The 14642-nt window shown below is 37.9% G+C and overlaps 1 protein-coding gene across 3 annotated transcripts in view; it reads left to right on the forward strand.

The window, feature by feature from the left end:
* Positions 1–14642, forward strand: part of ARMC3 (armadillo repeat containing 3) — a 60107-nt gene that overhangs the window by 38362 nt on the left and 7103 nt on the right. For all 3 annotated transcript variants that reach the window (XM_018075710.2, XM_018075711.2, XM_018075712.2), the window contains 5 exons: positions 4771–5020; positions 6159–6295; positions 9728–9896; positions 10769–10869; positions 11747–11815. In XM_018075710.2, the coding sequence (XP_017931199.1) occupies positions 4771–5020; positions 6159–6295; positions 9728–9896; positions 10769–10869; positions 11747–11815 (726 nt within the window). The remainder of the gene's footprint in view (positions 1–4770; positions 5021–6158; positions 6296–9727; positions 9897–10768; positions 10870–11746; positions 11816–14642) is intronic.

The following is a 14642-nucleotide window of genomic DNA, read 5'->3' on the forward strand; positions in this document are numbered from 1 at the left end:
GAGTCCAATGGCTTTTGTGAGGAGGAAAAATCTGAATTTTTTCTAAGCAGAAATTATGTTAAATCCTCAGTCAGAAGGGGGGAGTAAACAGCATAGAAGCGAATAAAAATATAATTTAATATAAACCAGTTTATGTTCAGTTGTGGTAGAAGCAAAACCAAACATACTTTATCATTTTTATGAAGTGTCAATCTCACTAGTGTAAATTCAGAAAATGCAGAGCAAACAGTGGTGTCAAGCTGCATCACTGCTCTTCCCCTCTATCTCCCCTCCCTGGGAGGTCGTTGAGGTTGGAGGTTTGGGGGGCAGTCTCAAGGGTTTCTGGCAGCTCTTTGAACACTATTAGTTGCTTTCTCCCTTAGGCTAGACCTTCTCTTCAGGAGGAAAAGCTAGCTGGACCATTCCCTATGCACTAAGTAAATAATCCGTTATTTTTCTTGCCCTGGCTAGAAGGCTTGGTCACAGACCAGAACTATTATGCTTACTATGATGCCAACAAAGAGGTGGTTCATGCCCTAAAATGCTTACAGTCCTAAAAATAAAATAAACCCACAGAGTTTTGGTCAAATTTTTACTGATTATTGTTTTCACAACACTGTTAACAACATCGGAACTTTCCTGTTGCACCCCAGACACGTAAAGCAACAAAATATTCAGTTCAGTCACATTCGTATAAATCCCCAAAGTATCTGCTGAAAAAAAAGTTTGTTTTGTGAAACTTTTGGTAATGATTTTATTGACAACATTTAACTTATTTTTGCAGTAAAAGCAGTAAAGAAAATGTTTGGTTTTTTCACTTTTCAGCATTTATTCTTTTAGTCTTAAATCGAGAGTATCTGTTAATAACGTGTTACAATGTATATTTAAAATTAATAAATTAAATATTTATTATCTGACCTTTTAATATTTGTCTTTCCAATGACACTTGGGAAAAAGATTTTATCTATTCTTGAATACAGTAATTGGAATCCAATTGTAATCAGAATTTTACTGTTTCACTGAAGAGCCTGGTTAAGGTCCTTAGGGTTAAAGTAAATGCCTGTTAGGTTAGGCATTCTAATGATCATAATATGGGCTTATAATTCATAACATTTGAATTATTTTAAATGTAATTTAAGCTCTGCAACTCCTACACCTATCTTGTCTGTTTTTTCTTGTTGTTTGTATTTCAGATAGACAGCTTCCACTTTTGAACAAAAAACGGTGATGTTGCAAATTCAACATTTTATTTTTCCCTCGTCATTGTCTTCTTTCCTTTAACCTAACCTTTTTTCTCCATATTTAGGAAAGTTAATGTATTTTGAATATTTACACAACGTGGAGGGGGAAAAATCCTGTGGATTTATATAATTTACTCCTTTTCCACATCAAAAAGTGAACACTTTTTTCCAGCTAAACCAAGGCACACTTCTTCCTTGAGGATGTAGTTCTGTAGTGGGAACACTGATAAAGTGCACTGTCTCAGTAGGATGTGTCTGAGGGAGAGTGTTCTGGAGGCAGGGAGAGAGGCTACGGCTGCTCTGCGTTAAGCAAAGACAGTGCTGGTAAAAACTTTCTCCAACTTTTGTTGCCTTATAATAAAAGAATTACACGGTCCATGCCTATGCCCAGGATGGAAAGGAACAAGGACCTCCATACTTAGATCTTAATGTTGTATTATTTCAGCACCTTAAGAACTTAAGCATGTTCATTCTTGCAGCTCCCTTTTGAGGTCAGGCTCCGTGGTCCAGGGTGACAGTGCTATTTCTGTGTTCTCCGGAGGGCTGTGGAGTAGGATTGAGTTGAACTGTGGATTCTCCATTCTTCCTTCTTCCCTCAGAATCGCTTCTGTATGTGTCCCTGTTATCAGAACAAAGCATGGCATCAGATGTTCATGGCCTCTTAAAAACATATTCTCAAAGGTACTGGTTACCTTCAGCTCCTGTTCCCTGATGTCGTCACTTCTAACAAAATCTTTTTGCCTTGTGATCAGTCGTTCTACTTGATTAAACTATACTCCTGAAACTGTGATTCAGAATGAGTCTGTGCAGAACACAGATCTGAAATAAATATGTATGATCTTCTAAATCAGTGGTTCTCAACCTTTTTGAAGTTGAGTGGCACTTGAGAAAATTGGGTGTGCTCTGTACCTCGCTGAGGTCAGCTCTGAACACACGAGGAGCTGTCACCTTGCTCTTTTGTTAAGTGCTTGTGTACTTGCTGGCTTTATGGAAATTATAGTAAATCTGCTTATAATGTGATTGGCTACGTCATTCAGTGCTGTGTATCATTCTGTAACCAGTCTGTGAGGGACGATATGTTTACTAGGATTTCCTGTGGGAGAATACATGCATTCTTGGGTGGAGTATTGGAATAGTAAGTCCTGTACTTACTGCAGAAGTATTGGATATACTACACCTGTGAGATGCAGTGATGCATTTCATGAGTAGTTAATCTGTCCCATAAATCCTGGAATTTCTTTGTATCCGTCGTAAAGGAGAAACTGTTTGGTTTTGTTTTTTGGGGTTTTTCCTTCCTGCATAAGATATGTGTGTATGTACTGTGTAATGCTGTAAATCTGATACTTTATGGACATGCCTTACTGCGTATGGCCATGTGCATGTATGTGAGTCTCTCCCACACTTTGCCAGCTGGTACATTGTGACATTGTTACATGTGCTGTGAATGTGATGTTTTCCAGCAAACCCGTGATACATGTGGTGGATAGCTCATTCTTACATGTGCAATCAACATGTCCAGGATTTTTTCATATACAGCAGCCTGGATAGAGCTACAAAAGTCCTGAAGCTGGAAATTTGGATAAAATTTCATGGCAAAGAGAAGACAGTCAGTATTAACCAAAGAACCTAGAAATACAGTGACCTTACCTAAGTAAAAACCCCAAACCGAATCAACAACAACAAAAAAGCAACCCACCAAACAAAACATTTTTACATCTTCTTCATCTGGTCAAGGAGGGAAGGTAAAGGAAATCCAGCTACTTGAAGACAGTCAGAGGAGTGCAGTGTGGGACATCTGAAAACATGGGGCTCACTTCTGAACAGAGACTGAAGTGCTTGCATTAAAGTTACTGGTGCTCCAGACGGATTCATTAGCCAACACCAAACTAACCCTATATCTTAACGCACACCCAAGCTAATAAGCCCGCTCACCTTCAGTCCCTGGATTGCTGCCTTTTCCCTGGTTTTCCAAAGTGGGAATTACTGCCTGCCAGCCTTCCTTAGATCCATGCACCAGCACTATTTGTGAGCTGCCATGGCCTTGTACCTGAGGCAGAGATCAGAGTGACAAACCCCATTAGCCTCTGCTGATTCATTCCAGGTATGCTCAGGAGCACCTGCATCCCCCTCTGTGACAATCTGGAAATATTTGCACTAACATGAGTTCACAGTCAGATCTACATTATGTTGCCCATGTAATGGGATTACATAGCACAGGCTGGCATGTATTCTGCTTTCTGTCCTGTTTGCATAGGAGTGTGACTATCAGCATTCCTGGTGGTTTTTAGTTTTCATCAATGCCCCGGCAGTCTTTGATAGTATAATGGTTTCTTTTAGATGTGATACTTCTAAGCTTGTGTTTATTTTGTAACTGTGAAACTTATCAAAAGGTTAGTCAGATTTTGGTAAGAGGCTGTTACAATAAAAGATGTTTACATGCAGATTTCTCTTTTTATTTAATGTGTTCACAGAAATGTAGCAAAATTTATAAGAAGTGTACACTCCTCGTTGAAGAGCTTTTTATGTTTTTGATGTAGGTAAAATGTACTAAAAGAGGGTATAAAAAGCAGTTGCAGGGAAAATTCAAATTACCATCTGCACGTTCCCATTGCCAACTTTTGTTTAACGGATGAACCCAAAGTAAAATTATATATCCTCTAATAATGCAGCTCCCTGCATTTTCTGCTGTGTCGTGCCCAAAGTTGCTATTTCCTTAGTAGTGCTTCTTCAGCTATGTTTTTTTTCCTTGGATGTTTTCTAACCTAAATCTGTGAAATGATCCTTAGAAAAAAAATCCCAACAAACTCACCAATTTTATTTGGAAATGGTTAGTTTTGCATGCCTAGCTTAGAACTTGGCCACACAAGCGTTCGTCTCAGCTCTGCTGAGAGGCAGCACCCTTCAACCATGGATGCATGGGAACAGAGGGAACATTTAAACTGGATCTGCTGTTGATAGACTAGTTAATGTGGAATCACAGTCATAGCCAGCCCTGAGCTCTGTTCTGATGACTCTGCTATTATCCTGCTGTATAAAGCCAGCTCAGTAATTCCTACATTGCACTGAGCTGCACTAAGAAGGACAGAAACTTGGTCGACTATGTTTATATTACCTAGGTACCTGATAATAAAAATTTACAGAGACAGAACAAAGAAAAATGTGACATTCCATGCACTATAATCCTCATTAGAAGTAGTGCTAGAATGTTTATGGCAAGAAGTGATAAATGTCTGCAGAAACATTTGCCTGGAAGTAAAATACAAAAATCACACATCTTTAAGAAGATGCGGGATTTAACTGACTTGTTCAACACCTCAGAAAGAATCCTGTAGTAACTTAAAGAATCCAGAAGTTTGTGACTTGGTTTGTCTGCTTAGGCTGTGTCTCTTGAACTTCGCACCATGAGTCATATATAAATCACACACACACACATATATATAAATAATTAAATCTTGAAACATAATACTAATTTAATTGGTAAATACAGCACACTAAGAAGGAAAGATGGTCCTAAAATAACAAATATTTTCCCCCTCCTTTATTTTGCTAGTGCTGTTGCTGAGGCTGAAGGAATTGAGCCATTAGTGAATACCTTGAGTGCTCAGAGAGATGGAACCATTGCCAATGCTGTTACAGCGCTGACAAATCTGGCCTTGCAAGAGTCATCCCGTGTCAGCATCCAGAGCCACGGCATCATGAGTGCCCTTGTGGAACCACTGCACTCCACCAACAGCCAAGTGCAGAGCAAGGCAGCGTTCGCTGTGGCTGTGTTTGGTTGTGATGCTGTTGCAAGAACTGAGGTAAAATTACTCTTTGAGGTTGTGATTATTGATAACATTTCTCGGTTCTGAGGTCGGAGTTAAATTAACCTGGAATCTTTTGTGTCTGTTCTAGAAGTTTTGAGCTTTCTAGATTTTTTTATCTTTGTCATAGGCTTGTTCTACCGAGTTTAGCTGTTTTTCATGAGATTTTGGAAAGGGCTTTCTTTAATTTGTATTTTCACTACTGTGTTTGCTTACCCCAAATTAATGCTTTGCAGCTTTTCATTGGCTTCCACGAGCTTTAATCAGGGTTGTATCTTGATCCCCATGTTAAGGAGCATTAAAGGTTTCTTTCAGCTGAACTTTGAACATGAGAAGTTCAGTCCTCTTTACTCTCCCTCAGTGTTCTGTTGCCCACTTTCAAGGCCTGAATGGCAATGTCTGACCTTGCTTAATGAAATATTGGATGTGCATGGACTAAATGTAATTCAGACAAAACTCAAAATATAATTAATCCCTTGATCAGTGACATCCAGCAAGTTGAACTCTTTGCTGTTTATGAATTGGTCATAGTATTTTTATAAAAAAGAATGATGCTATGTGCATTCATAAATCATAAGATGGGGTTTTCTCATGGGTCAAGTTTGTTAATTAGGACATGAATAAGGGGCACAGATAATTAATCTACCTCTTTCAGTGTCCTTAAAATGTCTTTCTCTTCAAAAATCCAAATGAGCAATATTTCCTCCAGCATGTATAGGAAAGATACTGTAGCACACAAGAGAATAGGATGTTAATAAGACTGTCACACATGCAATACATATTCAAATGTATTGTGATGTAAATTAGTTGCTGGGAGGCAGCAGAACACAGAAAAAGCTGTGTAACTCTCTGTGGCAGTTTTGGGTTACATAGTCTCTTCAGGTTCCACACCACAGCCTAATAACTGAAGAGTAAGGCAGAGCCAGAAGGGATGTCTGTGTTGTACTACTCTGAAGCTCACTTCAGCTCCAGCCTGTGCAGAGCTCACGGGAACACAGATTACCCACAAATGACCTTTCCACCAGCCCAGCACAGGTTGTCTACGAGGCTTGAATGTTTTGGAAGGTGAATTTCACAGGCTGTTCTTGCTCGGATAGATGAAAGGGTAAGTGGCAATGTCTTCACTTTTTCCTAGTTAAGAAATGCAGGTGGACTGGGACCACTCGTTGAACTGCTGCATTCTAAGAATGAAGAAGTCCGAAGAAATGCCTGTTGGGCTGTTACGGTCTGTGCAAGTGATGAACCAACCGCTGTTGAACTATGCAGGCTAGGGTGAGTGGAAATAGGACATTTTTGATGTGAAAACTCAATTTAAGTCAATCTTTACGTATTTATAGCAGAATAACAAAGCTTTTTGGTAAGCAGAAACTACTTTTGCACCACAGATGTTACAGATGAAATGGTATTGATTTTTAGGAACAGAGGTTTTCAGACAAAATATAAGCCTGTAGAGAGAACTTCCTGGAATTATAAAGCATTTATTGTTTCTGTGACTGAATTAGGCTTTAGATTGAAGATTGCTTATATCAGTCAAAATTAGGAACTACAGTGCCCCATACATTTCAAACTGAAATAAAGGTTTCAGACTAAGTTTAATATACAGTAAATTGTACTTATTATGCACAGGCTAGATTTGATTTACAATCTCTGGTTAACTGCAGGTGTGCTGAAGTGTCATGTAAAAGTGACTCTTTTATTCCTTCTTAGAAGCTCCCAGTTCCATATATTAATATCTGAATTACAAAAGCTAGTTTAGGTTATAAGAATTATGACACAGGATTCCTCAGACAGGGTGACTTTTAGTTACTGTTAAATTAAAATATATGTAATTGCCCTGCTCCCTCTGCTGGGCACTTCTCTGATAACTGCACGGATACTTAAAATCCCCCTAGGAGGGAATTCTGCAAAGGGAGACTCTCAAAAGTTTAGATCATGATGGGACCTCAAAGGTGATGTTATCCATCTATCTGCTGTAAGACTGAGTAAGGTACACTGACGTGTTTTGGCTTGTTTGGTGTAAATACTGATTCTGATGGGGTTTCACAACTTTCTGAGGTAACTTGTTCCAGTGCTGGAGTATCCTTACAATTAGAAGGGGTTTCTGAGTTTTAAATATCCCTTATAGCAAATCAATCCAACTACATGTTGTCTTACTTGCAGTGGGATCGAATAACCATTTTTATAGCAATTTAACTTACTGAATTTTCTCATTTTCTATGTTCCTCTCTGTTTCTTTTTCATGACAAAATAAAAATGTTAAACTAATTTTATTTTGAAATCTTGTATCATTTTGTCACACATCTCTGAATTTTTCTTCTTTATTTATACCATTTTGAAGTGTCATCTCCCACCCTGGATGAGGTACGTCAGATGGGGTCATACCACCATCAAATAAAGCTCAGTAATTATTTTCTTAATCTTGCATATGGCACTGTTCTTGTTTAATCCCTTCTTTGTTACAGTATCAAAGTAGGACTCTAATTGTAATGTGTCCTTCCAGTTTGACAGGATATTATTGATAATTATATATTAAGCATAGTTTTTCAACTAGTCAGGCACTACTTCATGTTTTTTTTATATAGATCATATTTCCTTGATTTGATCACGAGTATTCAAGTAGGAATATGTGAAAAGACTTATTAAAATCAAAACATATCTCAAAGTCAACTCATATCTCACATCTACTTTTTCTAGCTATACATCAAGTCACCCTATCACAGCAAGGATTACATTCACTTTACATGACTTATTCTTGACAAATACATACTGGCTATTTCTCACCTCTTATTGCTTGCAAACTGATTGTTTAATAATTTGATATAGTTTTCTTTGGACACTGAAATTTGGCAGCATGATATTTATTATAATTTCCTTGTTCTTAGTTTTTCAAATCTAGGTAGTATCTTTGCCCTTCTCCACTCTCCAGGCATCTAGAATTTTCAAATACAATTATAAATAGTTACAATGTCGCTTTTGCAAATTCGTAGAGTGGTATGAGGTAAGTGTCCTCAGGGACTGCTAACTTTGTCTCCTCAAACTTACTCTAGACATGTTAAGACTGCTGTTCCTACCTCCTTGTTAATATGACTGCCAGGCATCAGCCTGAAACCTTTTTATGAAAACTGAAGCAAAAAAGGCATCATCAGACACTTCAGTATTTTCTGTGCCATCTGTTATGAGTTTTCTTCCCACATTGAGTAATAGGCCTACGTTTTCCTCTCTGACTCATAGCATGTGAAACATTTGTCTCAGTCCCTGAACAGTTGTGTCTCACTTTGCCTGTGCATCTTTTGGGTTTGTCCCTTACTTTTTCTATTCTGTTGGTAGTGTTTCCATTTCTGTTTGAATTTTTTTTTTTTTTTGGGTTTTGGCTCTTCACAGAATTTTTGGTGCAACTGTATTTGTCCAGTTTTAGTTTGTCTCTCCTCTAAATGAGGGTAATGTGCCATTGTGCCTGTAATGTCATCTGGTTTAGACACTGTTGAACACATTAGCCTTTCTTGATTCATTTTCCCCTTTAAAATTCTTCCTTGTATTATTTGCTGCTTATCTGCAATATGCTGTAGACAAATAGCCTGAACTGCTCTTCCACTATCTTCTCCCATTGCTCGCTTCTATAAGAGAAGGCTGTCATTTGCCTTGCCTGAAAAACTTGTTCTCTGGAATTCATCTGACGGACCTTCGAAGTCTACCTTGTAAATGTCTGCAGCTGAGGCTCCCTGTGTAGCTCACAGAGAGAAATGGGCAGCCTAAACATGGAGATCATTATATATGTATCTATAATATGTGTGTGTGTATATATAAAATTTATTCCTTGAGATGTGAAGAATATCTGCATGTGTGCATAAAATCACACACATAAATTTGAATATTTACACACAAATATATCATCATTTTTCCTGTTTTTTTTTTTTTTTCACTTGCAAACAGTTCTAAAACTGCAGTATGCTATGTTCTCCTTTATCTTCTTAGTGAGCTTTCCCTAAGTTTTTCAGGTCAGAAGTTATCAGTATGTGGGTTTCTGCACCAGAAACAGCTTAAGAAATTAACTCCTGTCCTCCCATGTCCTCACATTGCTATTTGTTTCTGTCTCCATGCTGCAAAAATCCTGCCATTCTGATGGTGCTGAGACAACTGCTTGTGTTTCTCTGCTCACTCGTGTTTAGCAAATATCTGCCAACTGTGCCTTCCCCAAGCACAGTAACAGTCCTAGGCCAGAAGGATTCACACATCACATAATGCACAACTGGAATCTGAAAATTGCATTGCAGCTGGAGAGAGAGAGAGAGAAAAAGAGAGAGAGAGCGAGCTTGCCTGAACTGTGTCATATGGTCAGCTCTGAACATTGTTCCTTTTACATCTTTTTTCTCCCTCAAGTCCTCTGTGGTGCCAAACATCCTTCTGATAAAAGGCTGTGGCATCGTGTCCACGTTTCTTTATGTAGCATTTAACTACCTAAAGAAATTGCTTTTGCTTTTGAGCATTGCAAGGCGTTTTTCTCCCCTTGAGAAGAAATTCTGTGCAGCACAACCTTGCTGGCCCAGAGGGCACAGGGCTGGCACTTGGAATTGAATTTGTCTTGGCCTTGGTAATGCTGAAAACTAACTCTAAACTGTATAATAACAGTTAATAAGTATTTAACAATGAATTAGCCACTGTGTTTTATTTACCAGTGCTTATTTGCTTTTGTATTTTATCTATCAGCGCTTTAGACATCCTAGAAGAAATTAATCTGTCAATAAAGCGTAAAAATAAGTTTAGTGAAGCTGCTCTGGAAAAGCTACTTGATAACAATCTTTCCCAAAAGTACAGCCGGCTGGGATATTTATCATCAAGTAATATCATTACTAATGGATTCTATGACTGTGGTCAGGTAAGCTATTCTAAATAGCTACTCTTATTTAGAAAGAGTAAAATTTTCCTGTTAATTTAGAAAGAGTACTGTAGCAAAAAAAACCAGAATCTGGCTACAGAAAATACTCTGTTTTCATGTCCTGAAGTTTCACAGCTGTTACACAGATCTCTTTTGATTATCTTTCTTCATGGATGAAATCTCACCATCTTCATGCTACCCCTTAGTTGTGATTTTCTTCCCAATCCTATATGAGCTGTGCAGACCCAGTTCCTTTCCAGATCCTTTCTTAAACTTTAGGTCTTCTGATCTTTTTCCCTGCAGTGTACTTAATACTAACTCGACACTGAATGACCTATGGACTTTTTGTTTGTTTATTTTTACATAAAGAAGTAGAGAGTTCTTATTTTCACCTGAGTCATGACCCTTTCTCTCACAAAGAAGTGTTTGTAATATAAAGACTGACTCCAGTATCACTTGTTCAGGTTAAATCAGAGAAAGACTTCTTAAAATACCCAAATGAATTAGAAATACCAGTCTTACTGACAATCAGTGAAATACCTGCTCCTAAAGCACTTGGTTGCTTTGAAAATTCCATCCTGTATTGTAAAGCCTTCAGAGGCAGGAACATTTACTTATTCTGGAACTGTTTGGAATGCCTTAATGACAATAACTGCAGGTTAAATTATTTATAAACAACATTTTCTAAGGAAAATTGATGAAGAAAATGCAAATTAAGAAGAAAAAAATTCACATATTTTTAATAGCTTTGTAAGTTCTTGCAGAGTCTTTGGTTTAAGATTAGGAATTTTAAATTACTCTTTTAAATACATTTTTTGTCTGCATCTTTAACTGAACAGAACACCTTATATTTTATGCTAATTTTCTTGTAGATAAAACCCGGAGCAAAATTTTTATCTTTGGAAGAACTAAGCATGCAAGAGCTTACTGACCGTCGGGCAATAATCTTCATTAATGCTAAACCCCAAGAAGAGTGAGTCATGTTAGATCTACTACCATTTATTGCAATAGCTCATCTTTTTAATAATTTTCCCTGTTTCCAGTATAAACTTCATTTTATAGATATATACATGCACGCATATATACACACACATATACAGGCACATCTATTTTAATGCCAGTACAGTGCTTTATGTCCTAGAAGGCAAAAGAGTCGTATTTTATAAAATAAGAATTTGGAAAATAACTTTTTTCTCTGTTTCGAGAGATAGACAAATGCATGGAAGTTTAAGCACATCATCCCAAGAGGCAGGACAAAGCCAAGTATGAAGACCTCAGGCTTGATAAAGAACCTGTGTCTGTTTCTTCTCCGTTTAAGTTGAAGCCAGCCTAACAAATCTTCTTAGATTTGAATGCAGGAAGTTGGTATTGGGCTTGTTTAACTGGGAGCCATTTCCTGTAAACAGTATCACAGATCAAAGATTGCTCTACCAATATTTTGCAAGTCCAAAACCTTCTTCTCTGTCAACACATCACATATTTGGTTTACAGTATCATTAGCTTCCCTTTTAAGCTTGTATATGACACCATAAAGATGTCTGGGAATATCTATGACAAATTATACTTCCATGCTCTTTGTTGATCCCTAGAGTTGTCTTTAACTATCAGGTTTTCTTTCTTTGGCTTTGATACAGCTTCTTGCTCTTGCACTTCGGCAGCCGTCTTACTCCCCAGTTACTTTTGTGTCCATAATTTGGTATTCCATACTTCATTTTTGATCCCTGAATCAATATCTGGTTTATTAGTGGTTATTTCTTCCACTTACATTCCACAATATATTTAAAATCAGAACTCCATTTTCATAGCTTCACATGCAAATAACGTGCAAAAATAATCTTGTTCTGTTTCAGTCTTGCAGTAGAGAAGGCACAAGATTCACCACCTCCTATTTCAAAAATAGGTAGTAAAGAAAAAGCAAGGTAGGGTTTTCAGATTTACTGGTTGTCAATGTTCTGTTATTGCTCTAACATTAAAAATAGAATTCTGACTGAAAATAGTGACAGTTTCTGAACACTTAAATACAATGTTAAGTATGTTTTTGGAGTCCTGCTTTCACCTCCTATTTGCAGTAACATTCTTTTGTCTATCTTAGTGGTTATTTGTCCTCCCTCCCCCCCCATGCTGTATTTGAACAGCTCATATTTATTTACTTTTTTCCTCTCATTATCCCTGGGAGGCAGGGAAATGCTATTATTTTGCAACTTGACAACCAAGACACAGGGAAATTAGGGTAGAAGTTCTTTCTCAATTTAGGACTTAGACCCATGAAATGTTCCTACACTGTCTACATGCATCCTTATTTGTAGATTAAATTTCTTCCAGTGAAATTCCATAGATGACTAGAAGCTGTGTGTGCTCAGAACTAGAAGGGTGTGCTCAGAGCTGTCCTGATTTTGATGACAACTAGCCTAGAAATGCTTTGCTCTTGCAGGGCTTGTCCTGATCCATATGATACACAAGGTACAGTGCTGCAGTCTGTCTGTTCATACCAAATAGGCTGGAACCTCTACCCTTGTAGTGAAAAATTAATTTCCTTCTTTTACAGAAAGAGGATTTGAGCCTGTCCCTCAGCAGACAGCTGACCACAAGATATTTGGGGTTTAGCAGTCTCCTTCTGGTTTGTTGTAGCTGATCACTGACAATGGGGGGTAATGAACAGGGCTTTCTGCTTCAGCTGTTGGGGTACTTACCTCAGAGAGCCAAGACTAAATTTCTAGTCCTTGTCTAGTATAAAATACTTAACCTGTAGTTTGTTCCTGTGGAAGAAAACTGAGCCATGGTCTCCCAACTGTCCTGCCTGTAAAACAGCAGCACAGTCATGACCACAACAGTGCCTTTTGGAGAAGCCAAGTGTACATGCCCAATTCCAGGGGAATGTCCAGAATTCCAAACCCAGTCCAGTTAGAGCCTCCTTGCCATTAATGGGATGGTCTCTAGTCCTTGACAGGAATGTGAGATAACCTACAACTCTCCTTGGCTTTTCTGTTAGCTAACTTTGTGAGCCGACCATTTATTATGCTGGTTTCTGTGAGTCCCATTCCTGACTTCCTATTTTTCCTTTCTTTATGGTATAGGGAGCCTTGGTAATGGCTCAGGGCTGTGAGTTCTAGTCAGTGGTGGACATTATAAACTACTAAGTGCTGCAGGGTTGAACAAAAGGAGAAATGGTGCATCTGCTGTAGGAGCTGAAGTACTGTGTTTCCAATATTTAGCTTGGAGCTCATCCATTAACTATAATACACTACTGTCTGTACAGGCATTTTATTGACTGAGATAATGGCTGATTTCTTATGCTGTTTATATATTTCTGGGTATGTATGAACCTGTGCTTGAGAGATGAAATCTGCAGTAAGAAAGTTGAGAGAAATCTGAAACCTGCTTTGTGGTCTTAACAGTTCAATGGTATTTCCAGTGGAGGAAAAGCAGGAGTTTTCTGGACAATGGTGTTCACTTAGCAAAAGCAGCAGCAGAGAAAAAGGTTTAAGGGTATTATACTTTGAATTATATTTGAATATATTTGAATTATGTCAATTTTTTTAGAACTGACATGCAAATTGTTGACAGATAATAGCTACTGACTGTGAAGGGTTGAGGTTCTGACAAATCAGAATCCAAATTGTGAGATTAGTCTATCGAAAAGTTATTGACTTAGAAGGCAGACATTCCCATTTGACTAGTTATTTGGACTGCAAGCACTTTTGAAATTCAGTTTCAGTCATTTCATAGAAGATACCTGAAACAGATCCCATGAATTGCATTATGGAAGGTTCCTGTTTCAGGATGCACGAGAGCAGATATTGCAACTTGGGTGTCTTATGAGGCCTGTCCTACCTTCTGCTCACTGAGCAGGTCCTCCTGGTTCCCCTCATGCTCTGGTCATGACCCACCACACATATGCCAGTTTACTCGAAGGGAGCAGAGGCACGGGGAGATGTGGAACCCCAGTTGTGTTTGCTCTGCACCAGTGGCAGGTTCCTTCATCTCAGAACATGCTCGAGTCACAGGCCATTTTGCATAGTCTCAGGAGCTGAGAGACCTGTTCTGACAAGATGTTTGTTTATTACAGTGTGAGATGAAGATACATTTGGATAGTTGCTTTTTAAATGCAGTTTATGTCAATTACAGAGTAAATGACTGCCCTGTTAGCAACCATAACTCTTTCAAAGAGCAAAAAATTTCCTTTAGGAAGAAATAAATACCTGGCTCAATTTCCCATAGTAAACCTTGCAGGGATATAAAGACTTCTTTCTTCAAGTATGAAGTAATTGCTTTTGAATGTCATGATCAAGTTGTATGATTTATAACCCCATTGTCATTCATTTTGAATCCATAATTCATACATCATTATTAATTTGTGAGATATATGGGAGTTACTTGAAGGTCAGTAGCTGACTCCAAGTCTCAAACACACTTAGACTTTTTTCTACATATTGTTTCCTTTGATCGTATGTTTCTGTTCATCATTATTTTGCAAAGTAATACTGAACACTGTTTAAAGCCATTGCTTTGAAAAAGTGATACTACTTTATATAAACCATAGTTGAAAGCTCAGAGAAAGGGTAGTTGTAATTGTCTGCTGGCAGTGTTTGAATTAGATGTAGAGGAAGTGGCTAGTTGATAGTTTGACATGTATTTGCATTGACAGCAGCACTTTTAATCAAACAGTTGCATATCTGATATACACACTGACTGGGCTAAAACATTGTATTTAACATTGACTAATAAATGTGTATTTATTCCATGCTA

Source organism: Manacus vitellinus, unplaced genomic scaffold, assembly GCF_001715985.3.
Source record: "Manacus vitellinus isolate BGI_N305 unplaced genomic scaffold, ASM171598v3 scaffold_3_pilon, whole genome shotgun sequence".
Lineage (NCBI taxonomy): Eukaryota > Metazoa > Chordata > Aves > Passeriformes > Pipridae > Manacus > Manacus vitellinus.